At 37.5% G+C, this 27,626-nt stretch overlaps 1 protein-coding gene across 1 annotated transcript in view; it reads left to right on the top strand.

Annotated features, from left to right (window-relative positions):
- The window catches only part of LOC122800807 (arrestin domain-containing protein 3-like), a 253,670-nt gene that overhangs the window by 80,670 nt on the left and 145,374 nt on the right, over window positions 1–27,626 (top strand). Inside the window, exon 2 of the mRNA XM_044070085.1 lies at window positions 21,871–22,124. Coding sequence (XP_043926020.1) covers window positions 21,871–22,124 — 254 coding nt within the window. The remainder of the gene's footprint in view (window positions 1–21,870; window positions 22,125–27,626) is intronic.

The following is a 27,626-nucleotide window of genomic DNA, read 5'->3' as shown; positions in this document are numbered from 1 at the left end:
ACACTGTGGTCAGGGCTGAAGTGTTTAGCGCTAAGTGTGTGGTGTTCAGTATTTAGACTGTGAATGTACTTGTTACATCTGCAACAAGTGTTTTGCTACAATTTAGAAAGAAGAACTGTTTTTTCTCCTTAATTCATAGCAGAGGACCTTTTCTTTCTTCTTTTTCTGGCCTCTTTACGTAGAAAGATGAGGGGGTACAAAACTGGAGAAAACTTTATTTTCTTTCATTCTTTCTTTTACTCCCCAACTTCAGTTTGATAGGGGTGTCATTTCAGCAAACTACACAGGGTGTCAGATGACCTAGCTATGGTGCTGTCTAAGGGTACATCATCCAGGCTAAATGGAGTTATCATCCCTCTTTATGCAGCCCCAGTTAGACCAAATATTTAGTACAACACCCACTTTGGGATATACCTTTCTAGACATATTAAGCAAATGGAAAGTTTCAAAGGTTCCTTATCAAGGTGACTGTTGAACTAAAGTCCTTGTACTACCAGGAAATATTTGAATGCTATCCCCTCTTCTCAGTTTCTTATAGGGTCTTCCATGAAGATCAGTATGTTCCTACTATAATAGATGTGTTTTCTGCAAATGATCACTAATGGCTTTTGACTTTGTAAATTACCTATTTTATACTGCATCTCAGTGATGAATCTCATGCCATTTGAATTCCAAGAAGTGAAACTTATATGCCAGACATATTGACATCCTATTTAAACCTTCCACCAAAATAGTTCATACCTTTCCGCATGATCTTGAACAGCTTAATATGCTAATATGACAGTAACAAAAATCAACATTGTAATTCTTCAACATGCTTACTTACTGATACAAACCATTACATGCCTACCCTATTTAAAAAAAAACAGCTACATACCAGATGTTCAGTGTTCATTTCCCCCAAGTACTCCCAATGGGTCTATATTAGTTCGCCAAAGTTCAACTTCAGCAAACACCTATTCAGCGACTGCACTTCAACAAAAATTGTTTCAGCAATTCACTGAATCTATCAAGGGCAACTAAATACTTGCCATGCAACACAACGGACCAACACACAACTAAACTGAACCCACCTAAGTGCGGGGCTTTGCCCCCACACTCCCCCCAATGTGGAGGGCTATGCCTCCCAATCCCCCTAACTATATATACCAACTCCAAGATCATACTGCAGTGAAGGAAAGGGCAAAGTTGAGTAGTTGGCCAACTACTTCTTTGCCCTTGGTAAATTCAGCGAATTGCTGATGCAGTTTCCATTGAAGTGCGTTTGCTGAATGGATGTTCGCTGAAGTTAGACTTCAGAGAACTAATATAGACCCACTACCAATTACTTATTACCATAACCTGATGTAAGTGCATTACATGGCCCACATTTATATAAGCACTGCACAAATTGTTATTTAGTAGCATTAGCAAGCATAACTGTAGTACACAAAGTGCTATGATTAATCTCTAATATTGGGAAAAAAACAAGCTTTTAAGTACCTTTTTGAATACTTTTAGATCTGGTTTTATACTAAGGATGAACAGGGGATAGCATCGGCTGGCAAAGGACTGCAGCAGAAGGTAAAACTGTATTTAAAAGTTGTTAGAACTTCCCTCTGCCACACTTCTATAATGTGTGGCAGAATTAAGTATCTCACAGCTTTTAAAGCTCTTTGCTCTGCAGAGGGACACTGTTTCTTCCTGCTGTATGTTTGACAGGGCTAAAGTGTTTAACTGGCTTTGTTGGAAAGCCAGTAAAACAGTTCATAGGCCTTTATTTTATTTTTTCTGTAATTGACAGTAGATGGAGCTGATAAAGCTCCACCCACTGCAATGAATTTTGATTGGATCTCACCGATTATAATCCTTTATTATGTGTTCTTGGGATGGATGCCAAGATTAACATCATGAGTTTTGTGGAGACCCGATCATAACCCAATCATAATCCAGTATGTTATCATAACCTTCAAATGTCCAGTCTTCAGAGTCAAGGTCTTCATAACTGAATAAAACCCCTGGATGGATTACAGAGATTACTGGCAGTTCAGTGCATGTAGCAAAATAAGTTTAAGATTAAGCATAGGGTTTCTATCTTGAAGAAATATCCAGGAGAAGATTGTGGTACTGGCTGCTGGGATGCACCCTTCCCTGGTAAAAAAGTTAAAAAAAAAAAAGTTGTTTTACAGCTCTTCCCGCCATCTGCAAAAGAAAGAAACTTCACAAGAAAGAGGATTATTGGACTGATGTATGAAGCCATGTGGAGGCATTTCTATTGGCTCAGGCTGTCTCAGGTGACTGGTCCACTTCTTGCCAACTTCTACAACAAAAACTTTAACATCCTGCAAACTCTTCCCAATAAAATATATCACTTTGTCCTGCTATCTTCAAAAGTTGAGCAGCACCATGTCAATATCTCTTGTGCAGTTTGGCTAGATCAAAAATCCTTCATTCTGACTCTAATCTTCAAAATGTTAAAAATTGCCAGTGACCTCAATATGCACCAGAATTGCACCCAAAACGTTCTATGTAATTATTGATATTCACTAGCTATGTTTCATTTTTTCATCATTGATCCTTATGTCTCCTGCACCCTGGGACACAGTATGCCTACCCCCAAACCAAAGGAACTCTGCCATTCTTCCATGTTTTGAAGCCAACATTCCTGTTCATCTTAAGGAAGCACACACCTCCTTTTCCTCCTACTGGTGTCTCCTCCTCTTCACATCACCTTTCCCCACCTCTGCTCTCTGTAACACTGATAAAAAATATTCAGATATCCTACCTTTGCAAACAATGCATAACTTTCTTTCTGCTATATAGCTTATGCATGTATTCCTTATGCATATTTATTATATATATTATTTGCTTTGTTTACATTCTTCACTTATACCCTGTTGATTTTTTTCTATAAACTGTGTACATTTTTTTCCTCCCAGGTTATGGTTGAAGTAGGTCCTCTTGAGTTAGACCATACACTGATAAACAAGCAAACAAATAAAACAAAATAAATACCGCAAAATATCGGTTAGATCATATAAGTATATGGCGTGAGCAATGCTGTAAGTTTTGCTTCAGCCTGTAGTCCTAATTATTTCTGCCTAGAATTTATTGGGTTCTGATATATTTTTATTGTTTGATATATGTTAGCTAATGCTACTGTTTTTTTTAAGTCACATTACAAATTTGTAGCTATTGGATGTGGTTGCCATGTGATCTAAATACCTTCAAATTGGGCTTGGCAGAAGACATCAGTTTTGTATAATGGTGGAGATTAATGGTCATCCAACAATCCCATTTTGTCTTTTTTAAAATCATGAAGACCTGGAAGTGTTTGGATTGGAGATTTTTAGTTGGTATGAAACAAGCTGTGTTGGCTGAGTTTGCCCAAAAGAAAGGGTCAGGTTAATTTTGTTAAAGTGATCACAGAGGCTACTGACAATTCAGTCAGTAGCTTAGTACAGAGGGTGTCAATTCTAGGTGGAAGTGTAGACAAGGGTGGTATTTGGTTACTAAATAAGCATTTAGAGTTAAATTGGCTATAGGCTTGTTAATGAGATGTGAAAAAGTAAACACAAAATCTTATTCCTAAGTAGGAAGAAATAACATCCACTTGTTCTTTTCACTGGATGGTCAGACAGATTAATTTGAAAGATGGGAATAGATTGACTATATTTTTTTAATCGGGTTTGAGCCAAATATCACAAACTACAAGAACATCAAGGTTTCTGTACAAGGCCTGGGTAAGTATATTGTCTAGTCTGTGGTTAATGCCACCAGCATTAAGTAGACCAAATATGAGGAAAGAGTGATTATGTAAGTGACTTGAATAAGATGCAGGTGAGAGAATAAGAAACATCATTTGATGCTGAAGAAGTATGAGAATAGTTGCTAGTTTATCCCAAGAGAATCTGTTTTTATTCATGTTGGTACAAATGATGTCACCAACAAAGATTCTCTGACTATTAGTCGGGAACTGACAGCCCTCCTAGATAGTATAGCTTGTACTGGTGTTAGGGCATATTTTTCACAAATCACCTATAGAAAGGATAGTCAGGTCACTGTGAATGAAAATATTTATTGTATAAACACCTACATGGAAAAAATATCCTGTTTTAAAAAATGGAAATGTCTAGAGCATCCAAGCCTTCTATTGGGCACACGTGTTCAGACAGGATGGTGTGCATTTGTCTAGATCAGGGAAGAGAATTTTTGCAGCAGATATTTTGCAATATTTGAAAAACACTAGCCAGGATTTTTGCCAGGTCAAAAATATAACAGTTCATAGATTTCATTTGATGCATCTCTGATGGTTGTTAATGCTAGGAGTATTAATAATAAAGTTTTTTATTAGAAAATTTGCTACGTTCCCACAAGATTGATGTTGTTATAGTTTGTGAAACATGGTTAAAGAACAATGACTGGAAACCAGTTCTCTCAGGGTATAAATGTTTTTACTGCAACAGACATTCTAACAAAAAATCAGGTGGAGGTGTTATGATAGGGATTAAAGATAGCTATGAGACTTGTGATTATTACATGTTCGATGATAAGACCAATGCTATAGACTGTGTAACTGTGACAATAAAAACAACCCTGGGACATATAACAATTGTTGGAGAGTACAGACCACCAAAGTCAAGTGCAGATGACCTAGAGGAATTCAAACATTTCTTACATGAAACACAGGAGGGAAGAATAATATTAGCTGGGGACTTAAATTTAACAGAAATAGACTGGAATAATATTGATTCAACAATGTTAGTAAAAAAATTATTCAGAGTATATTCAGGAACAACAAATGCTTCAGGATGTAAAAATAAACTACCAGGAGATGGAATATATTGGATATTGTTTGTGTTCCCAAAGAAATTACTGTAACTTCAAGTCAAGTTTTACCACCATTGAGGTGCAGTGATCATGGGGTCATAAAGGTTAACTTGTTGCTAGATAATTCTGCCAAACTGAAATCTAAGCCAATGCACAAAAGGTTAATTACAGATTATAGGGAAGCAAAACAGTTACTATACAAAACTAACTGGAGTGAGGTGTTCAGTAGAAAAACTGCAGATGGAATGTGGAAAATTTTGAAAAAGAAATTGTTTGACTGCAAAAAGTAATAAAAATGTTTAACATCAGGATCTAGGCACGCAACATCAGGGGGCGTATATTTCCATAAAAACAAGATACCTGATTAAGGTAAGAGACAAAAAATATAAGAAATGGAAGAGAGGTCGAACTACAACTTTGAAAACTGAAATAAACGAGCTGGACAAACAGATTAGTGTTAGACAAGATCAAGAAAAATTTGAAGAAAATTTATATAAAGATTTTGAGCATAATGGGAAACCTTTTTATAGATACATAAGATGTGGAAGGTGTAAAGATACACAAATTGATGAACTGTGTGCAGATTCTAAAATTTATTCTCAGGCACAACAGATTATAGATATATTTACAAAATCATCTGGAAAACAGTTTCGCTCCACAAAAGGGTTGATAAGCTGTAGTGACATCCAGGTAAACCCAGATACTGGAATCAAATTAGATTATATTGAAAAAGAACTGTGCAAACTGAATCCAAACAAAGTGCAGGGAGGAGATTTAACTTCAGCATTTGACAGGGTCATGCCCAAAACACTGATCAATAAATTAGTACAACTGGGTATTGATGTACTGTTGATAAGATGGATAGCTGCATGGCTTACAAATAGGACATGGCAAGTATCACATACCAACTAGACAGGTAAAATCCTTGGTTACAGTCAAGGTGTCCCACCAGGCTCTGTACTAGGCCCTTACTTATTTAGATTGTATCTTTCAGACCTTACTTTTTCATCTGAGGTGTTCTACAGTCTATATGCTGACGACCTGAAATTGGGTAAACTGATTACAAGTGTTACAGATAAGGCATGTTTGCAAAATAATTTTACTAAATTGACCATTTGGGCACAGGAGAATAATATGTTGATAAATACATCAAAAACTAAGCATATAAGATTTATGAGACATAAACTGAAAGGTGAATATTTAATACAGCACACAGTGATTGAATCTGTAGACTCATTTAAGGACCTGTGTATATGGGTAGATTCAGCTATAAGTTTTTCTAATCATATCAACCAATTGGCTAATGATAGTTATAGAACTATAGGTTGTATAAAAAGATTTATAAAGTCTAGGAAATCAAACATAATGAAGTCATTGTTTGTTAGTTACATTAGACCCAAACTTGGGTATGGAATAACAATATGGAAACCCTGTAGGAAAACAAGCATGAATAAACTGGAAAGAGTACAGCGGAAATATACTAAAGGCATCCTTGGATGTGAAAACCTAAGTTATTATGAAAGACTAAAATATCTGAATTTGTACAGTGTCTCTTACAGATATTTAAGAGGAGATCTTATTCAGGTATATAGGGCATTTAGGGACAACTACCTCTGGGAATGTTTGGGGTTATCAAAAAGTACTAGAGAATCATCAGATAACCTATTTAGAAGATTCTATGGGAATGAGACGTGTACTAATTGATTCTCTGACAGAGTAGCTGATGCTTGTAACAGACTGCCAAATTACATTAAAGCAAGTACTAGTTTAGATATTTTTAACAACAGCCTGGACATTTATTATGGGAACAAATGTTTTGGTATATTGGCAAGCTAGAAGGGCTTTAATGGCCGTGCTTGAAACATTTGTATGTATGTATGTATGTATGTATGTATGTAAGAGAAGGCCTGGGTTAGTTTCAGTATCATTAGCCAGAAGGAAGAGCAGCCAAAGCACAGAGGAAAGGAACAGTCCTTTTAGTAACTGACCATATTGAACTACTTGTGATGCCTTGTGAAAGGAGAAAAACAGAGGGTAGGTCAAGTGCTTTGCAGCATGTTAGGTGATGTAACATACTAAGTTCTTAGGAACTGGGTCAAGCTGGTAGCTAGGGGTGTTTGTATGCCTGTTCAATTATTTTTGTGAAACAATAAAGAATGTATGGTCAATGACTAAGGTGCTGGTGAAAAGGATAATACTTGTTGTGATAAAAAAATATTGGAGCGTTATGAATTGTGTCATCAAAGTAAAAGTCAAAGAAAACGTTATTGTCATTCAGAACGACACAGCAGTGTAGCTGAAAGAAATTACAATGCTTCGTTCTCAATGCAGGAAACTGTTGCACATATAAACAGAGAAAATGTAATAAAATATCACAGTAGAAATTTAATAAGTAGCAATTAGTAAGTAAAGTAGGACAGCAGTGACTCACACCCATCCCAGAACAGGATACAAGGAACAATATGAAGGTAATATTGTTAAAGTAAAATTGAAACAATAGCAGCATAGCTAACATTAGACTGAATTATTGCACAGTTTGTATATTGCACTTTACAGTCCTTCATTGTGTAGGTGAGCTACCTTAGTATTGCATTTCATTATTGCACATCCATAAAATAAGCCAATTGATAGGCTAGTTATGTAACAGAAGTGGTTGAGTGTTTCAACAGATTCATGGCTCGTTTTTCTCAAGAGTTCAACAGTCTAATGGAGAGTGGAAAGAAACTGTTTTTTTAGTCCAGTGGTCTTACAATGCAGGCTTCTGTATCTCCTGCCGGAGGACAAGCGAGTGTACAGACCATTGGCAGGATGCATTGGATCACTGGAAATCTTTCTGGCCATGCCGATGCACCGGCATTTGTGTAGATCTTCCAGAGGTGTAAGGGATGTGCCAACTCTCTTGAGAGCCTTCCGATTCTGATTGTTACAGCTCCCATACCAGACTGTAATGCTGTTGGTCAGGACACTTTCATTGGTGCCCCTATAAAAGGTCTGAAGTATGGAACTTGGTAATTTTGCCTTCCTAAGTTTCCTTAAAAAGTGCAAGCTTTGCTGAGCTTTTTTGACTGTGGTGGATACATGGACTGACCAGAATAAGTTCTCTGTGATATGAACACCCAAGAACTTTGTACTCTTGACCATTTCCACTGTCATCCCTTTCATCACTAGAGATTTGTGTGGTACTTGAGATCTTCTGAAATCAAGAATCAACTCCTTTGTCTTGCTGACATTCAGTGCTAAATTCTTGTTGTTGCACCAGACCAGTAGTTGTTCAATCTCTTTCCAGTAGGCCTCCTCCTGCTCATCTTTGACCAGGCCTATAATAGTGGTGTCATTTGATGATCTAATTCATCTCATGTCTGGCCATGCAGTCATGTGTCAGCAGAGTGAAAAGGAGATGGCTTAAGACACACCCCTGTGGTACTCCTGTGTTCAGGATGATAATTCCAGAACTGTTGTCTCCTACATAAACCTTTTGAGGCCTTTCAATAAGGAAGCTCAGAATCCAATTGCACAAATGAGAGTGTATGCCCAGTTGAAGTAGCTTTAATATCAGATTCTGAGGGATGAGACTGTTGAAGGCAGAACTGAAATCAATGAATAGTAGTCTTGCATAGCAGTTTTTGCCTTCTAAGTGGTTCAGTGTTTCATGGAGAGCTAGTGAGATGGCATCCCCTGTACTGCAGTTTATCCTGTATGCGAATTTCAGTGTGACTAGAGACAAAGGTAAGATTGAGGCTATATGATCTTTGACCAGTCTCTCCAGGCACTTCATTACTATTGAGGTTAAAGCAACTGGTCAGCAGTCATTCAGAGTTGTTGGCTGTGGTTTCTTGTGTAGAGGCATGATAGTTATCTCATTGAAGCATTTCAAAACACTTGCTAGATGGAGTGAGGTGTTGAAGATGTTAGTGAGTACTGGGGCCAGTTCCACTGGACATTCCCTTAGTACCCTGCACATGATGTTGTCTGGGCCAGCCGCTTTCCTCGGGTTGACACATTTTAGGGTTCTGGTGACATTGATTGTATTAAAGCTCAGCACCGCTGGATCCTTGTCTTCAGGGATTCTGCATGCTGTTGTTTTGTTGTCAGCATCAAATCTACTGAAGAATTTGTTCAGTTGGTTCAAAAAGTTGATGCTGTCATCACATGAAGCTGATCTAGGCTTGTAGATGATGATGGTTTGAATTCCTTTACATAGTTGCCTGGTATCCTTCTGGTCCCTGAAGTGGCTTTGGATTTTTCTGCCATAGGATCTTTTTGTTTCTTTGATACCTTTGTTCAGTTTGGCTCTGGCCACACTTAAAGCTTCCATATCTTGAGATTTAAAAGCTGTGTTTCTTACTTTCAAGAGCTCGTACACCTCACTAGTTAGCCAAGGATTTTGATTTACCCATATGGTGATGAGTTTGGTGTTTGTTACATCCTCCACACACTTAGAAATGTAAGCTGTGACTGACTCAATGTATTTGTCGAAGTCAATATGGTTGTTTGTTGTGGCAGCCTGTCTCCTGTCTAAACAGTGACCAGTCTGTACAGTCGAAGCAGTCTTGTAGAGCTGAGATTGCTCCCTCAGGCCAGATCCTTATTTGTTTTCTAGCCAGTGTACTGGTTTTCAGTATGGATTTATAAGCTGGAGCCAGCATGATGGCTAGGTGGTAAGAGTTCCTTAGATGTGGATAAGGTTTTGCTTTATATGCACCTTTGATGTTAGTGTAGACCTTATCCAGTATATTTACCCCCTTGTGGCAAACTTTACATGTTGGTGGTAGTGGGGTAATACAGTCTTTAGGTTAGCCTGATTGAAGTCTCCTGCAATTACTATTGCATGCGCTAGATTTCTGTTTTGCAGGTCACTTATAGATTGATACAAGGAGGACAGAGCTTCACTGATATTTGCATCAGGTGGGATGTAGACTGCTGTGATGCATATTCCATTGAACTCTCTTGGCAGGTAGAAGGGCCTGCATTTTGGGGACAGAATTTCCATGTTTTCTGAGCAGAAGATGGTGGTCACTACACAGTTGCTGCACCAGTTGTTATTAACATATATACACCCCCCCTCCCTCTGGACTTGCCATATGGTGACTGAATATTGAATATATGAATATTGAATAAGAACATATTGACATGGAAATGGAATAATGCACATGTGACTATGAGACAATTTAGAAATAGTGCAAGAACGTGTAAGAGGCACCAAACATTTTCAGGTGAAACATAATTGTAATCCAAAAGATTTGAGAATTTTTACTATGCAAACTTGTCATAAATATGATCTTATTTTGAATGTCTGTGATTCATTGTTAAAAAGAAAGGCTGGTTATTTTTTTATCGCACATTAAAAGCAAATTACTTAAATACTGAACTACTGATAAATTATCATGGCTTTTATAGTAAATATTTATTGTAATATTTGTATATGTAATATTTGAAAGAATTGTGTTAATTAATATTTGATTGTTCTTTTAAAATAGCAATAGTATAAATTGATGATCTTTCGAGTGATGAACTTAGAACCACTGAAGGTGTATGCCTGTGCCCATTTGTTGCTTTTAAGAGTTATAAAATAAAGTTGTTTTTTAATCTTCAAGAAGGGTTACCAGTGTGCTATTAAATTCAAATTTTATTTTGCAAACTACAGTACACAGTAGGAATGCCTGTGAATAGATACCTTATTAATCAAAAAAGGAGGTTACTAACAGTCTTTATGACCGAACAGCCCTTGCTGGATTGAAAATTGGTTAGGGCTCCAAGCAATATCCAAATGAAGTGCAATAAAGCACAGCAGAATTGAGTTAAATGTCTTGAATTTAGCTAGGAAGATCACAGCATATCTTAGTGTAAAGGAACTATAGGTAGGTCAAAATGTTGGACTGGGAATTCAGAGTGAGAAGAAAGATAAATGAGGCTTATTGAATCCCAAAGATTTGAAATTCACAATCCAGACTGGAACACTTTTTCAGTATGCAAATAAGTTTATGGTAGAAAAATATCACACTTTATTTCTTATCTCCAGCAACCATGGGCATAGTGCGAAAAGGCATGACACTTTTCCTTAATTCCAAAGTGGACACTGGCACTGAGTTAAATATGAGAGGAGTTACTTACTAGTATTATTGGATGTTGTCTGCAGCGAAAGTTAAATAATATGAAAGGGGATAAGCACTGTCCTCCTGTAGATTCAGCTACTGGACATTTGAGACTTGCACTCTCATTCCCTGTCTTCCTGTATTTGTAGAAAATAAGTAATAATGTGCATGTGAAAAGTACATGTAATGCAAAAAAAAGTATCTCAGTGGGAGAAAACAGGCATTTGTAAATCCGGGCAAGCTGCACTCAGCAGATTTAATGATTGCAATCAAATGTTCAATGTTTACATTAAAATAGAATACATTTACTATGGGTTAAAAGGGAGAATTTTATTACTGGCAATAAATTTGTGAGATTAAATTTATAACTTCATATTTCCTTTTGGATAACTATATACCCGATGATGTTATTTATGAAACAAAGAGAATGTCAGTAGGAGCAGCATAAGGCCTCTTTATCATTCATTTGCATTTGTCTGAATTACATTTGTACCCTGAATATTTGTATGCACCTATGAATATGTTGTTTATCTCCATAGACATCATCATCATTAACCCCCTTTTTCCCATTTTCTACATTGGGTTGGGATATCATGCCAACTCTTACCATCTCTGTCTCGATCCATTGCCACTCACCTACCTTCTTTGGCAGTCATGCTGGACTGTCACAGGTCTTCTCTCACATAATCTATCCACCTCTTTGCTGGATGCACTCGTTTCCTCTTGCCTTTTTCATTTCTGTCCCAAATCAAATCTTCTTTCCCAGATTGTCTTCTGCTTTTCTGCACATATGCCCAAACCAGCACCATCTGTTTTCTTTGATCTTCTCTACAGTCAGTGCTACTTTGGCTTCTGCACTGATGTCCTCATTTCTTCAGTTGTTCCACAGTATCCATCCTACCAGCCATCTCAGGCACTTCATCTTCATCACTTCTAGCATCTTTAACTGTTCTGCCTTTACTGCCTGTGTTTCTGTAGCATACAGTAGCACTGGTCGTACCACTGTTTTGTACACCTTACTTCTTTTTTCTTTGGCATTCATCTGTCATTCATTACCCCTGACAATCAATGCCAGTTGTTAGTAGCTCCCTCTGATTCTAGTTCTGACATCCACATTAGGACTTCTTTTCTTCTCAACCACCCCTACCAGATACTTGAATCAATTAACCTGTTCCCCTATTTTCAGTTCTATCTCAATTCTCACCTTCTTCAAATTTCTCCATTTGTTGCCATTACAGCTGTCTTATTTGTACTCATTTTCATCCCATTTGCTTACAATGCTGCATTCCATTCCCCTATGCTTTGCTAAAGTTTATGCTCACAGTCTGCCTGTAATATCAAATCATCCTTGTGAATCAACTTTTTTGATTTGCCCCTCTGACCTTTTGCTAATGTAGTCCATCACCTGTATGAACAGCAGTAGGCTCAGAGCTGAACCCTGATGCACAGCCACAAGAAACACCTCTTTGTCACTAAAAAAATTGATCGTACCTGAGTCATTGTGTCATTGTACATAATCTGCATGATTTCTACCTATCTTTCTGGGACAGGAAACCACCAGAGGGCTGTCCAAATCAACTTTCTTGGGACCTTGTTATATGCTTTCTCTAAGTTTAGGAATGTCGATTTGGACTCTTCCCTCATCTCTAGCTTCTTCTCAACTATCTGTCTCACTGCAAACATAGGGTAGGTTATGCTGTCCTGATCTGAATCCCATCTTACTTTCTTCTACTCTATGTATTATTTTATAAATCACCCTCTTCAGAACTTTCATGCAGTGCATCAGGAGTTTGATACCTCTATACTGCCCAGAGTTGGGATGTCCCTTTGTTCTTGAGCACTGGCACTAGTATACTTATTCTCCCGTCATCTGGGATACGCCTGTCTCTCCATACTGCTATGAGTGCCCTCAGGGGCCATTTGTCCCCTCTCTCACCCAACATCCTGATCATATCTGATATGACCTTATGTGAGCCTGCTACTTTCCCGACTTCATTTCCTTTCTGCTTTTCTTATGTCTTCCAGAATGGATTCCTCCTTTTCTTTCATTGTAGGCCATGTCTTAGACAGTACAGCTACTATGGGAGTTTTCTTCTTTCAGAAGCTTCTAGAACTATTCCTTCCATCTGCCATTAATGTTCTATGGATTGGTGAGCAGATTCCTGTTGGAATCCCTTATGAAGGGTGTCTGATAACTATCTTCTTTATCTTTCTCTTTGGCTTGCAGTCTGATAGAGTTTCTTTGTACCATCTGCTGAGCCCCTTTACAGTAGATGGTGGAGTACATCTGATGCCTTGTTTCTTACTATTGTAACTGCTCTCTTAGCCTCTTTGTTACCCAACCAATATTCTTTCTTCACCTTGTCCATCTTTTCTATCTCCCTGTTTTTCCTACACTTCTTCTTTCTTTTGATGACTTCCTGAACTTCTGCATTCCACTATCAGCTTTCCTTATGTACCTTATTAACATACCTGTCTTGGCCACATATCTGTTCTATATTCTTCACACATACTCTTTTGAGGCACTGCTTTTCTACTTCAACTACATCTATTTATTACAGTCCAGATACTCATATACGGTAACTGAAACACAAGCAGGCTCCTCAAAACTCCATACACCAAGCTGGTAAAATGCTGATTCGCAAAATATCACACTGATCGCTAAAACGTAAGCAGGCTCCTTAAAACTCCATACACCAAGCTGGTAAAATACTGGTTCGCAAAATATCACACTGGTCACAATAAAACAAAGATGAACATTCTTTAATTAAAGAACGTTCATCTTTGTTTTATTGTGACCAGTGTGATATTTTGCGAACCAGTATTTTACCAGCTTGGTGTATGGAGTTTTAAGGAGCCTGCTTACGTTTTAGCGATCAGTGTGATATTTTGCGAATCAGCATTTTACCAGCTTGGTGTATGGAGTTTTGAGGAGCCTGTTTGTGTTTCAGTTACCGTATATGAGTATCTGGACTGTTATTTTTGATTTGGTAACTGACACTTTACTCGCCTGGGTTTCCATTATAGTTTGTTACATCTATTTATTCTTCTTTCTGAAGTGGTAGAGACCTGAGTGATACCTTTAACTCTTGTGCTTTCTCTGGAGTCAACTTCCAATTCTTCAGCCTAGTCTCTGTTGATCTTGCAGCCTTTTATAATCATAGCTTTCAGCTAAATATGGCAATTTATGGTTTATGCTGTGGGCTGACGGTTTCACTGTGGATGACTTTGCAATCACTGATTCTACCCCAGTTCCCTTTTTTCCCCAGAGGAAATTTATCTGAGTTGCATGTTGACCACTCTTGTGGCTGTCTGTATGGCTAAACCACATGTTGACCCCCATCAAACCATTTGCCAGATAGAGGTCTAGACCTCTCCTTTTTTTTCCTGCTGCCTCACCCATGAGGACCCAGGCAGTCTTCATGTCTTGTTTTGTCTTTCCTGATATGTGCATTCAGATCACCCATCATCAATACCATTTGATGTTTTCCTGCTTTTTCTAGTAGGTCCTGCAGATGTTTTCTGAACACATTCTTTTCCTCATGATCATAACCCTGCTCTGGTGCATGGGCTAAGATGGAGTCTGATTGCCATGAATCTGTCACTGATTCTGATTCACTGTCTTCTGAATCCTCTCCTTCACCACAATTCCCACACCATTTCTAGACTGTCCTCCTGTCCCCCTCATGAGTAGTGGACTCAGGATGTCAAGCCAAGTGGCTTAGCTGCATTGCTGTTTTATGTTGTCTCCTGGATACATAGGATGTCCAGTCTCCTCCTTACCATTATGTCATCCACTAAAAAAACACATCCTGTCAGTGAACCTACACTGAGTGTAGCAATTCTTAATTCATGTTTGGCAGGTTGATTGGTCCTACATGCAGCTTTCACTCAAAAGAACTATCTGAGGTTACGCAAGATGAGCAACCAGACACCAGCCCACCAGTAGCTTATTGATCCAGGGCTCCTAGGCTTAATAGTGGGTACACACTGGCCAATGGGGGCACATACACCCCCTTCCAACATTAACATGAGTACCTGGCATAGGTCAGAGTATTCTGGGTCCTCAGTCCACTTATCATTAGTAAATACCCACAGACAATTTATTATAATTTTCTTTTATTAATAATACATCATCAGCATATGTTATTCTTGAAATTTCATTCCAGTGTGGCTGCAGGTAGCTTATGTTACTAGTAATAACCTCCTCTCATCTTATATATAGTCACCAATAGTGATATCTTTGACTTCATATTTGACCTTTGCAAAATGCAGGATGTTTTTAAACAACAGTTCAGGTACAGGCATAACATGATATGAATACCTACAAATAGATGTGTGAGTGACAAAGTAGTTAGTGAGTGGATCAATCACTCATCTCAATAGGTTGGGAAATTGCACGTGTACCTCAGAATGATACACTAACACTGACTTTAACTGTTATCTGTTGATAGGAGAGACTAATTATATTGCCATAATTCAAGAAAAAGGAAGCTAATATCTGCATCGCTTATAGTTTAGGTGGACCAGAAACATAACTGCTGAAGAAGGAATCCTTAATTTTATTTAAAAACAAAGAAAGAAAAACTCAGTAGCATTTTTGTTTAACCCTTGCAGTTGATATTGTCAGTCATATGTCATATTTTAGTCAAAAGAAATGTGTACTTTTGGCTTGCAAATTCACATGATTACCTATAGACAAATATTTGTATATTCATTTATTTCATAGCATCAAAGGAATTTTATGCTAAGAAGAAGTAATAAGAATGTAAGGGTTCATATTATGTTATCGAAAGATAATGTAATCGAATGCTCAGAAGTTCGAAACGGCCGCACATCAAAACTTTTATTGTGGGGGGCTGCACCCCCCCCCACTAAATACATATTCCAACTCCGACATCACACTACAGTGAGGGAAAGACAAATAGCCCAATCTTCACTGTACTCCGATCCCACAATGCAATCTTTGAAATGCGGCCATTTCAAAGTTCTGAGCGTTCGATTACGTTATCTTTTGATAACATAATAGGAACCCAAATGCAAAGGTTACCAAAGTGATATGCTGATGTTAAATGTGCTGGGTACCGTATTGTAACACCTTAACTGCAAACCTGCAATATAAATATTTTCATTGGATATCATGAATCATACAGCTTTACTCTCTTAGAATGAATGTGCCATAGTTTCTCTTTTTGATATCAAATTGCACAGTGCATTCAGGCACGATGTCATTACAGTAGGAACAGTGGTTTTCTCTATATGCTAGGGAAATGAGATAAACTAGCTACCAAGAAACTAAATAACAGCTCTATGGAAAAAAATCCAGTGCCAATATACCTTATATATATTTTTTTTGTTTGACTCTCACAATAAGCAGGCTGAAGGCTACCAGCCTTCCTCATTTTATTTGCTTTGTACATTTTGTGTTCCTTTCATATAATATTACTGTAGATGGTACCCCACACATAGCCAAGAGAAACAGTCATATTAAGAGTAAAAATCATACACGCAGGACATCCTCTGAGTGCAGGTAGGGGTAAATGACTCAGATGGTCTATAGACTCTAGATGAGCTTAGTTTTTCTGCCCCGTCATTCATCATACCTTTCCTGTGATAGCATCCATCCAGTTTTTTTGCAATGACTCATTTCTTTTGCATCTAGGCCAGTAGTTAAAGTGGGACAGTAATGGTATACATGAACACCTTGACCCATGCCATTGGAGCAGTATCATATTGTGGTATTTGCAGAATTTGTGCTGTAAATAATGAAATAACAAATGTATGAATCATTATGCATACCACAAAGAAAAAGAGGGCAAGACTTTTGCAGTAATGTGCTTCAAACAAACCATTCAGCAGAAGGTGAGATAAAACTACCAGTAGTAAGTAGACTCCATAATGGGAAACATTTAGGTCCTATAGACTTGATATTTCCACCGTAAAACTCCACTGCCAATCATGAGCGGACAGGTGATCCGTTGTGGCGACCCCTGACCGGGAAAAGACGAAAGAAGAAGAAGAAGAAGACTTGATATTTCCACTGTAGAAATTCTTAAAAATATTCTAGAACACAGCCCTCATCAAGTGGAGTAGAAGCTGTGTGCTAAGAAAACTAGAATTTTACAAGCAAAAAAACACATTCTCAATGAAGAACGTATGCATGCAGTATGTGTGCAACTGGCTTATTTATGGACAGTATTTTTGATATATTACCCTTGAAGGCAGTACACTTTTAAACCAACAGCATACCTCACTTTTTCTTACCAGTTTTATTCTTGAATCTTTGAAATATTTATTTATTTATTTATTTATTTATTTATTTATTTATTTATTTTATTTTACATTTGTTAACCGGGGGTGTCTGACTGAGCTGAAAAGGCCCTTTTTCAGCAGAGGTCTGGGGAGAAAAGCTCCACAAAGAAAAATTACAGACACATTTAGTTATTTAGACATGATCAGTATACACACAAATTACGAGACATGTTTTTACAGTGGTATGAGGCACATAAACAGTTACAGTGGAGAGAACAAACAAAAAAATATTAATTTTAAAAATAAAGGTAATTAATAGATTTGTGGCGTACAACTGAAATGTGGAACATAGGTAGAATAGATACATAGTACACAGGTACAGTACATACATTGTAGATTAGCCAGTGTTTGTGAGTAAGATTGAAAACTATTATCAAGTGCTCTAGATTTAGTATGTATATGTTATCCACTTTCACTAACCTGGGGAGCAATCATGGCACTGCCAACTTTGCTTGAGATATTGCCTGATGAGGTCTTTAAAGGAGGCTTTGGATGATGTGTTTTGAATGCTAGTAGGGACAGAGTTCCATTTTTTAGCCACTGAACTACTATATAGTGCATCTCCAAAGCTATTGTAGCTGTTGTTGACTTCTAGTAGTAGTTTGCTTGATGATCTAAGAGGCCTTTTGGCTGAGTGATGTTGTACTAGGTTTTGGAGGGCAGGACACTTATTGGGGAGGTAATAGATAGAATGACAGAGGCAGAGCTGATTGTAGGTTAGGAGGTTGGGCAGTTCAAGCCAGTGGAGCTGTCTCAGAGCAATACAGTGATGAGTTCTATATGAGCAATTTGCAGCAAAGCGAGCAATTCTGTTATAGCAGGCTTCCATTTTGCTTAGTTCAGTTTTGTTGAGATTAGTCAGAATGGGAGATGCATAGAGTAGGGTGGATAGAAGTTGGGAGCCAGCAATGGCTGATCTTGTGTTGTTGGTAAATAATGGTTTGATACGGTAGAGTGACCCCAGTTTGGCATGTACTTTTTTAATAGTTAAGTTGAGATGACTATCAAATTTTAGGTGGGAGTCTATGGTTATTCCCAATAGCTTAGCCTGTGCCACTGGAGCAATTGGAGTAGCATTTGTGGAGTAGATACTGAATTAACTGTTAGTGTTTTTGTTAGAACTGGTTATAATCATAAGCTTTTCTTTGGATTGAGGATAAGTTGGGCTTTGGTAAGGTAGTTTTCAACATCAGAGAATGCTAGTTATGTTGTTTGCAGGAGGGTGGGAATATTTTATGCAGCACAGATTAAGGTAGTGTCATCTGCATACTGAATTATAGATGCATGCTGTGTGGAGGTATGGAGGTCATTTGTGAAGACTGTGAATAGTAGTGGTCCTAAGATAGAACCCTGTGGGACTCCTATGGTTATGGGCAGTTGAGGAGAGAGAGAATTTTCCCATTTCACAGCTTGGTACCTGTCAGTTAAGTAGCTTTGGAACCAGGTAAGAGTGGAATTTGATAGATGATATTGGTTTAATTTGTTTAGCAGGATTTGGTGTGAGACTATGTCAAATGCTTTGGACATATCCAAAAAATGAGTTGACACTTGTAAGCCTTCATTTTTGAGACAGTTTACTGTGTCTCAGAAGCAGAGGAGGGCTATAGTGGTACTATGGGCAGGTCTGAAGCCATGCTGAGTAGGTGACAGGATGTTGCTGTCTAGGAGATAGTTTAGCATCTGGGTATAGATGCATTTTCTAGGATTTTGGCCAGGGGGGAGAGTAAAGCAATGCGTCTGTAGTTATTAAGTTCAGTGGAGGTCCCGCCTTTATGTATAGGTGTAACATAGGATAGTTTCCATTGTTTGGGCACATAGTTTTCAACAATTGATCTGTTTATGAGAGTGGAGACTGGGATAGCAATAGCATCTGCTGTGAGTTTCAAGATATAGCTGGGGAGTAGGTTGGCTGCTGTTGATGAGGTTTTTAGTTTGGAGAGCATGCTTTTGATTGAAGTGGTGGAAACTGTTTTGAGGGTAAAGCTTGTATTAGTGTTATTTGTGTTGGGGGGATAGTGAGGAAGGAACTGTCCTGTGATACTAAGGATAGAATTGAGTTCACAAAGTGGGAGTTGAATTGTGTTTCGATGGGAACTTTAGTGTCAGAGGTGGTTGGTTTGGGGGTAGCCTTTTGGGTGGATTTTAGTAGCTGGTTTACATTTTTCCAAAATTTTTGCCGGTTGTGTTGGTGTTTAATTTGTAATGTTGTGTAGTAGGATTTTTTGTTCAGCCTAATGCATTTTTTTTGCACGGTTGCGCAGTTCTTGGTACTTAGTTAGGCTTTGTGTTTCTTTATTTTTTTTATAGTAAAGCCAGGCAGTGTCTCTGGACTTGAGGATTTGTTTGGTTTCTTTACTGAGCCAGGGGTTTGTAGAGGTTCTAACCTTGATTATGCTCAATGGAGTGAGAGTGTCTAGGTGTTGTAGAAATGTTTTGTTGAAATATGCTACAGCCTGGTCAAGTGGGAGGGTTTTTAGGAGAGTCCAGTCACAGTTACACAGTAAAGTGTTAAGAACCTCAGGAGAACATTTTTTTTGTGTTTCTAGTGGATATATAGTTAGTGGTTTTGTATATGCTTGTTCTACTACGTATAAAGTATATTATACTGTGGTCACTTAAGGTGTCTGGTAGACTGCCTGTGTGAGGGTACAATGTGGGGTTGTTAGTTATGACCCACTCAAGGATGGATTCCCTTTTAGATTTTTTTATCACATCTAGTTAGAATTCGGGTTAGCTGCTGGTAGCAATGGAGATTTATTAGATTACTTGGTAGTTCTGATATACAGGTGAACCAATCTAGGTAGAAGTCCCCCAGAATAAGGGTTTCTTGTGAGTATGTGGAAGAACACCAGGATAAGAAGTCTTCAAGGCTAGCAGGTGTATTACCAGGTGGAATATAGATCACAATTGTGGTGATGACCTTTTTAGGGTGAAGTTGAAGTTGTGAGATAAGTATGTCCCAATTATTGGGGGAGGGGGTAGGAGTTTGGTAATTGATGGACAGTTAAGTTGGACTTGTACAGTAAGGCAGTTCCACCCCCTTTACAAAGTGGTCTGTCTTGTCTAATGATATTGTAGCCGGTAGGGAGAAATTCTGAGTGAGCTATGTTTTTATATAGCCAGGTTTCTGTTAAAGCAACTATGTCTGGAGAATAGTGTGCTATTGTGGCCTGGAGTTCAGGTATTTTATTTTTTATACTTCTAATATTAATATTTAGCATTAAAGGATGGTTGGTTTTGCTGCTGTTGTTGATTTGCCCAGGGATGAAGAACGTGGTGGTGTTATGTTCTGACATTTGTGTTGGAGCAGTTTGGGTTGGACAGGATGGATTTGGGCCTGGGTTGGGGTGGATATCCCCACTTATGGTGAGCCTGGAGTTAAAATGGTTATACAGATTTTGGAGTTTGGTGAGGAGTGTGTGAAAGTATTGTGTTTTTTTGGAGTAGGAATGAGAGCATATGTGTTTAGTTCTGAATTGGTCCATTATGTAGTTCTTGAATAACTGTGGGAAGATATTACTATAATGTGTGGTGTCTGTATATGAGAGTGCATATTACAGTGTTGTGCTACTAAGTTTAGGGATATTGCTAGAGTGATAACTTGTGGTGTTGTAAAGAAGTATGAGAAGACAGACGACTTAGTTGTGTGATAGTCATGGTTATAAAGTTTAAGTTGTTTCTAGGTGGGGGGTCTGAATAGGAATTATAGGGTTGCATTATATGTGGATGGGGAAGTAGTGTGGGTGATGTAAAAAAATGCCTTGTGGGAATGAGAGTGATTGGGGATATTTTGTATGGAGCAAGTTGGTGTGGTATAATGTGATATGACTTGAGGAGCTGTGATTCGTGGAGGTGATGTGAGAGTGAGCTGTGGGTGTGGCTGTGATTACTATAAATGTAGAGGTAGTGGGGGTGGAAGGGAATAGGGGGCAGGGTAGGGGAGCGGAGAGAGCCTGAGCGTTAGCGAGGGCGAATGGAGCGGGGCAGAGCCAACCAAGACAAGAGAAAAAAGTAAGTATTACTTTACAAATCTGAACACTTTTAAAACAAATTCCTGAGGTCTAATGGCTTACCGGCTAGCAGAATGTAATTGCTGAAGAGCACTTGTGTCCTGGTGGGAGACTAGAAATTTAAAGATGGCTCCATGCTCAGCAGGATTCTAATATAGACTTTGCATTGGGGGAGGGAGATAGCACAAGGGGTGTAAACCAGATGGAATGCAAAAAAACCAGAGAGGCAATCAGTGGAAATCAGTGAAGACCTCAGAGGGGGTAAGTAATAATTCAAACTACCTGTAAAGTGAAAGAGAAAAGAGACAGCAAAGTTTACTAAGGTTGGGAGTGTGTCTTCACATTGAAATAGCTTTGGAAAATACCAGTATTACTTTTTACACCATTTTATACATGTCAAAATAAAGTATACGTTAAATAGCTTCACTGTGTATAAATACCAGTTTGAAATATGCGTTCTAGTTTTAGAACTGACAGTCCACGAGGATTTTAAGCTTTTACTCTGCTGTACAAAAGTGCAGTTGTTCATTAATCACTTACGTCTGTGAAGCAGCCTCCTAATGTCATAATTTAAGCAAACCAAATGACCAAATGTTCGTAGCCATTGTAAATGCATTACATCTCAGACCTTCCTTTTGTGGTTTTAGGTGAATCACTTCCAATCATTGTTGAGATTCAGAACAAGTCATCTCGATCAGTTGTACCTGAGGCAGCAATTTATCAAATGCAATCCTTCTTTTCAAAAAGTAATAAAACAAAAGTACTAACGCGTCTGATTAAAATGAATGGACAACAAGTGTCTGCAAAAACATCTGAGACATGGAATTGTCAGATCTATGTACCACAATATCCTCCTCCTGTTCTTAATTGTTCTATTCTTCGTATGGAATATGCACTAAAGGTAAGGGAGTGCTTTCCCAAGACTACTGGTTACCTGTTACTTCTATTGTCTTAGGAATGGCTATAGGAGAAAAAGCAGCCTGTAAATTTGTTTTTACTTTAGGTGTTGTTTCATTAGTTCAGATGGTCTGTGATTGTTTCAGGACATATCTCACTAGTTAATACATTAAAAATGCAGGTAACTGTTTTGCTTAATTATTCATTGCATTTTGTTTACTGATTAGTTGCTCCTTGGCTCACAGCTTTCACCAGTAAAGATATACATGTAGAACACAAGATTACATTATATCTCTATATCTACATATGAATATATATATATATATATATATATCGAAAAGTACCGGCTTTTACACAATGAGATTGCAGAACAGTGGGAATCAGGCCATGTGCCCTTTCTCCACTGTAGTGATATCTAAAAGTTGGTATAAACCATTAGTAGGGGGTGTGGGGAGCATGTGTGTTAAAGCATTCATATACCATGACTTATTCATTTAGGATAATATTGTAAATATCATCAACATGTCATCATTTCAATCATTATGAAAGTTGTTTGTTTTTTCCCTTAGAGGGTTAACTGGAAAACCTTGCTATTTTTAAATGCCTTTTTTCAGGAGAAACCCAGAAGTACAATCTGCTGCACTGACTTTTTTGTCACACAGTTGAAGTCTAGAGCCAGATGGATAGAAAACCAGGGGAGTAGCATAATAGTTATTGTCATATTAAAGCATTAACTTTTCCTCTTTAGGCATAGTCAAGCAAACCTTAATGACAATAATACAGATGTTTCAATTAATCAAAGACCCCCCCCCCAAGAAACAGGTAATGTTATCCATCAATATCAAATTTAGATATTAATGCTTTAAATATAGCAAATAGGGTTAAAGATGAAGTTTCTGACTCATTTGCTTTTTCAGTGATTGGGGATTTATGGCAGTCTTCATTAATGATAGATAATATTTAAAAAACTTTGACAGACATATCATCCTGGAATGGTTCTCTGCCATGTGCAACTTGCTTGCCATGATCAGGTCTATTTTCACTGTAACATAAATAGGATGGAGTAGATGTTCAGCATAGTGAACTTATTTGCCCTTTTAAAGAGATGGAAAGTGTTTCTTTTTAGCAAATATTTCTCAAACACCTAATTATCATGTCAGTGCCATTGACTTAGCATATAGCACATATATCTTTGAGGCCAGAATGATCAGAAGGCTATGAGTTCTTTTCCCACTCCAGCTGCATGAATTTATTTAACAACATTGGCAGAGCAGTATAGTATAAGAATATGGATATGAATCTTCTGAGGTGCTCTTCTTTGGATGAGATGTTAACCCAGTCTCCTATCTCTCTGAGATGATTGCACTACTAATCAGAGAATGTCAGTTGATCATGCTTTGACTGTCAGAGTGACATTGACCAATGTGTTTATGTTTGCCAAACAGCAAAATGGCAAACTAAATTTAATCAGGAGGAGGAGGAAGTACTATGATACTCTGTTAATCTTCTTAACTCATTATGTCCGAGTGACGCCTCCATGTGCATCTGCAGTTAACTCCTACTGACTCCTCTAGGCATCAAACATTGCTTGTTCATATTTGCATCAACAATTCCAAAACCAAGCTATAACCAAGATTTTAAAAAGATTTCATCTTAAAGCACACATGATGCAAACACAACTGCATTAATATTTGACTTCTGTCTAGTGCAGATAATTAGATATTAACTGTTTTTTTATAATATTATTCTACAGAGACATAATGTTCACATTTTTGTAAGTATCTTAGCAATCAAGTAACACAGACATAACTCCTTAGCCTCATGTGAAAGCTTTTAGCTAGATGAATAAAATGCTGCTTTATGTGTATAACTTGAGTGGCTGCTGAGATATTGTAAGTTGTTTGTAAAATATTACAAATGTAATAGTTACTATGTTTACCATGACTTATAAAATTTAGTTTAAGACTTAGAACCTAAAGAATATTACCACTATAAAAATAGTTTGTGCTGAAGAGTTTGCCATTTATACTTCTTGCACAGCACCTATGGTTCCAGAGATATGAACATTTGTTTGAAACGTGAGGACATAATCTGATTCAGTCAAAAGGCTCAGGCTCCACCCATTGGAAGTTACAGTGCAAACTTCCTGATCTGTGTTGGAATGAATGAGCTAAACTATCCTTATTCAATCAATCCCGTCCTGTTCTAAAATGACCACTTGGTCATTAATCTTTTATCTTATCCTGTACTATTACATCCACTTGGTCACAAGTGCTGTACTGTACTCTACGCAACTTTACATTATTATGAAAGTTCACTTTGCCACTGGTCTGCTATTATAAAATACTATTGGTCTAAACTTTGCTGTCTAAACACTCATTTTGATCTACCTGTGAATGATTTTTCATGTCATTATGTCACCTGTATCAAATGTATCTTGTTAATGTTTTTGTTTTCTCATTATTGTATACTCAAACGATCATTGTTTTTTTCCTGGTTTATTGTATATTGTAATGATTCATAGCACTATTTGTGTATATTTGCATGCTACTTTCTATCCATATTTTGTTGAGCTTTTCTTCCTGAGTGTCCCCTAAAAAGAAGTTTTCAAACCAGTCAGACTTTCCAGGTCAAAAAAAAAAAAAAAAAAAAAAACAACAACTAACTACATACTTAAATAAATAAAAGGAAGATTTTTAAGGGAGAATTTAAGGGAGAACAGGGTTGTCAAAAAAAAAAAAAAAAAGAAAAAACCATGTTACGTGATACTTGCACTGCACGAGCACAAGAGTGCAGTACAATCTGCTTTATACACGCACTGCCCAGTTTCCTGTGGAAACAAATACATTTACTATGTAGAATTGGTCAGCAAGTCACAGTAGGGTCTATGTCATATCATAGAATGGCCACATTGTTGAATGTCATCTCATCGACAATGCAGACCATTGAACCATTCTGACTGAGACTGCATTACAGTAGGGATCAGACAATTAGCCCTTTTCCCTGCTGTAGTGCAGTTGGTATATATAATTAGTAGGAGGTATGGGGGGGGGGGTTCAACATCCTGCATTATTGATGAGATGACATTCGACAATGTGGCCATTCCATGATATGACATAGACCTTTCACAATATAGCTCAAGTCTCTGCAGAAAGAACTGTTTCTGGCATAGCACTGGAGATCCAATTAACTAATATACAGTACTAAGGGGGAAAAAATCTTAGTCCTGCTTTTTTGTAAGAAAAGCATTTGCATTCATCTTAAACATCTGAACACAAAACATAAAAACAACAAAATAGTTGTGAAGAAATTTATCCTCATGCATCCATACATTTCTAAGAGAAAGGCATCTATACAAAATCCACTTTGTAAACCTTGGCTGTAGGTGATATGGTTACATGTTGTTGAGACACCCAAACCCCATATTCAAATGAGAAATAGGGAGTTAATGACAATGATGACAAACAGTGGTCACATTTCTTCTGTCCAATGTAATCCTTAAATGACTTTTTAAATCTATTTAAATTGCCAGCATATTTAAAAGTGCTTGGTTATTCATTTTATGCAGCAGCACATACTTGGAGGGATAATTTACTTCCTCAAGGTTTGTGAAAATAATTTGTTTTAGTCTAATGAGACCATCCCTTAAAATCCTTTATGCCTTCTTACAACAGTCCCAGACTATGAAATAAGTAATTCTCCCTGAAAGCCCTATAGACTAAAATAAGACAAACTAGTCCATAGCAGTTTGCAATAAACATATTTAATCAAATGAACTGGTATACTATCCCTGTTTTGCATCTCTGCTTACAGTGACATGGGGAAGCTATGCAATCTTATATTTTAATTGCATGATTAAAATTGTTAAATCTTTCAAAAGTGGTTTGAGTTTCTATCTGTCACCATCACCACTTTTTTCAGTTCAACTTTTAACAAGTCTGCCGCTTTTAAGTTTGTTAAAACTTAAAACTGTTGGGAAAAAAACAAGATGATACCACAAATGGCAGCTTCAGTTCAGTGCTCTCTCGTATTTTGTTTGTTTTTATTTATTTGTCCTGTTGTCTGGTGTTTAACTTTAATTAAATATACTTGTGAAGACGTTTTGAATATTCGTCAATTCAATTCATGCAATATGGCACTGGATTTTTCAAAATTAAGGAATTTTCTGGAGATCCTAGTTGGAGAGCAGCAGCTGTCAGCAGCAGAGGTAGACATAAGCATCACAAAAGGGGGAAGTGCACTGGTGCAAATGTTAGGCTGAAACAGAGGGTTTTTTTGTATGGCACTCCCAAGCCTACATCTGGTGGACTTCTGCATCCTATGCAATAAGATGGGTGAACTATTACTTCTCAATGAAACTCACATGGATTTTTCACTTTCGTCTGCACTGTTTCACAGAGACCTGGTTAAATGTATCCATTCCAGACTCTACATTATATCTGCCAGTTTTTAACTTTACAGAGCAGACCAGCGTTGGAAACATCAGGGAAGAGTAAGGGAGGTGGAATCTGCTTTTATATCAATGAAGGTCAGTGTACTGATGTCACAGTGTTAAGTAGAATGTGCTATCTTAACTTAGAAACATTTTATTTTTATTTTATTTATTTTATTTTACATTTGTTGACCGGGCTAGTCTGGTTGGATATATGTCCATTTTCAGCAGAGTCCCGAGGAGAAAAGCTCCACTATATACTAGTACAAACATAGCATAACAAGGTACATAAAAAAACACAGTAGGATACAATATTATAGGCATGTAAGAGAGCTAAATAGCTTAGTAATAGTATAGAAGCAAATACAACAGAATATAATAAAACAGTGAGGATTCCTAGTTCTATAATCTTAACCATGCAATCATACTAATGTTGAAGGAGAGAAAATAGTGACTCACCCCTAAGTCTATAGAAATATATACAGTATTTACAATAATGATAGCACTTTTAGTGCTAGGGCACTATTTTTAAGAAACAGAGTAGTTCCATATGTAGCAAGATATAGGTTTAAACAGAAAGGATGTATGACTTGGTTGTAGTAATATATCAAGTAGAAAGAGCAGAAGGTGTTAATGAAAATTAAAAAGGAAGTGAAATTCAAGGAGAGCTACGGGGGGGGGGGGGGTAGCACTAGTGATAGTGACAAGTAGAGGAGTAGAGTAAAGAGCTGTAAGGAGAGTAAGATGCAGAGGTCAGTCAGGATTAGAGCAAGGACAAAGCCAGTGAGATTTGAAATAGTTCCTTAGTTGTTTCTTGAAAAGTTGTGCTGATCCTAGAGTGGTCAATTCTATGGGAAGTTTATTCCAGTGTGAGCCAACAACATTTGTGAACAAGGAGTCACCAGCTTTATTGTGAGATTTGAGAGTCGCAACTAGTAGTTTGTTAGCTGATTTAAGTGAAATAAGATTCTTGTAAGGGGCAATAAGTTTATTAAGTATGGGTGTATTAGTAGGGTAATGGAGTATGTTAAAGGTAATAACTAGCTGATGTAAGAGAATAAAATTTTGTAGCTC

The sequence above is a fragment of the Protopterus annectens genome, chromosome 4.part1, assembly GCF_019279795.1.
Source record: "Protopterus annectens isolate FY-2018-M chromosome 4.part1, PAN1.0, whole genome shotgun sequence".
Taxonomy (NCBI): domain Eukaryota; kingdom Metazoa; phylum Chordata; order Ceratodontiformes; family Protopteridae; genus Protopterus; species Protopterus annectens.
This window is presented reverse-complemented; position numbering and strand designations above follow the sequence as displayed.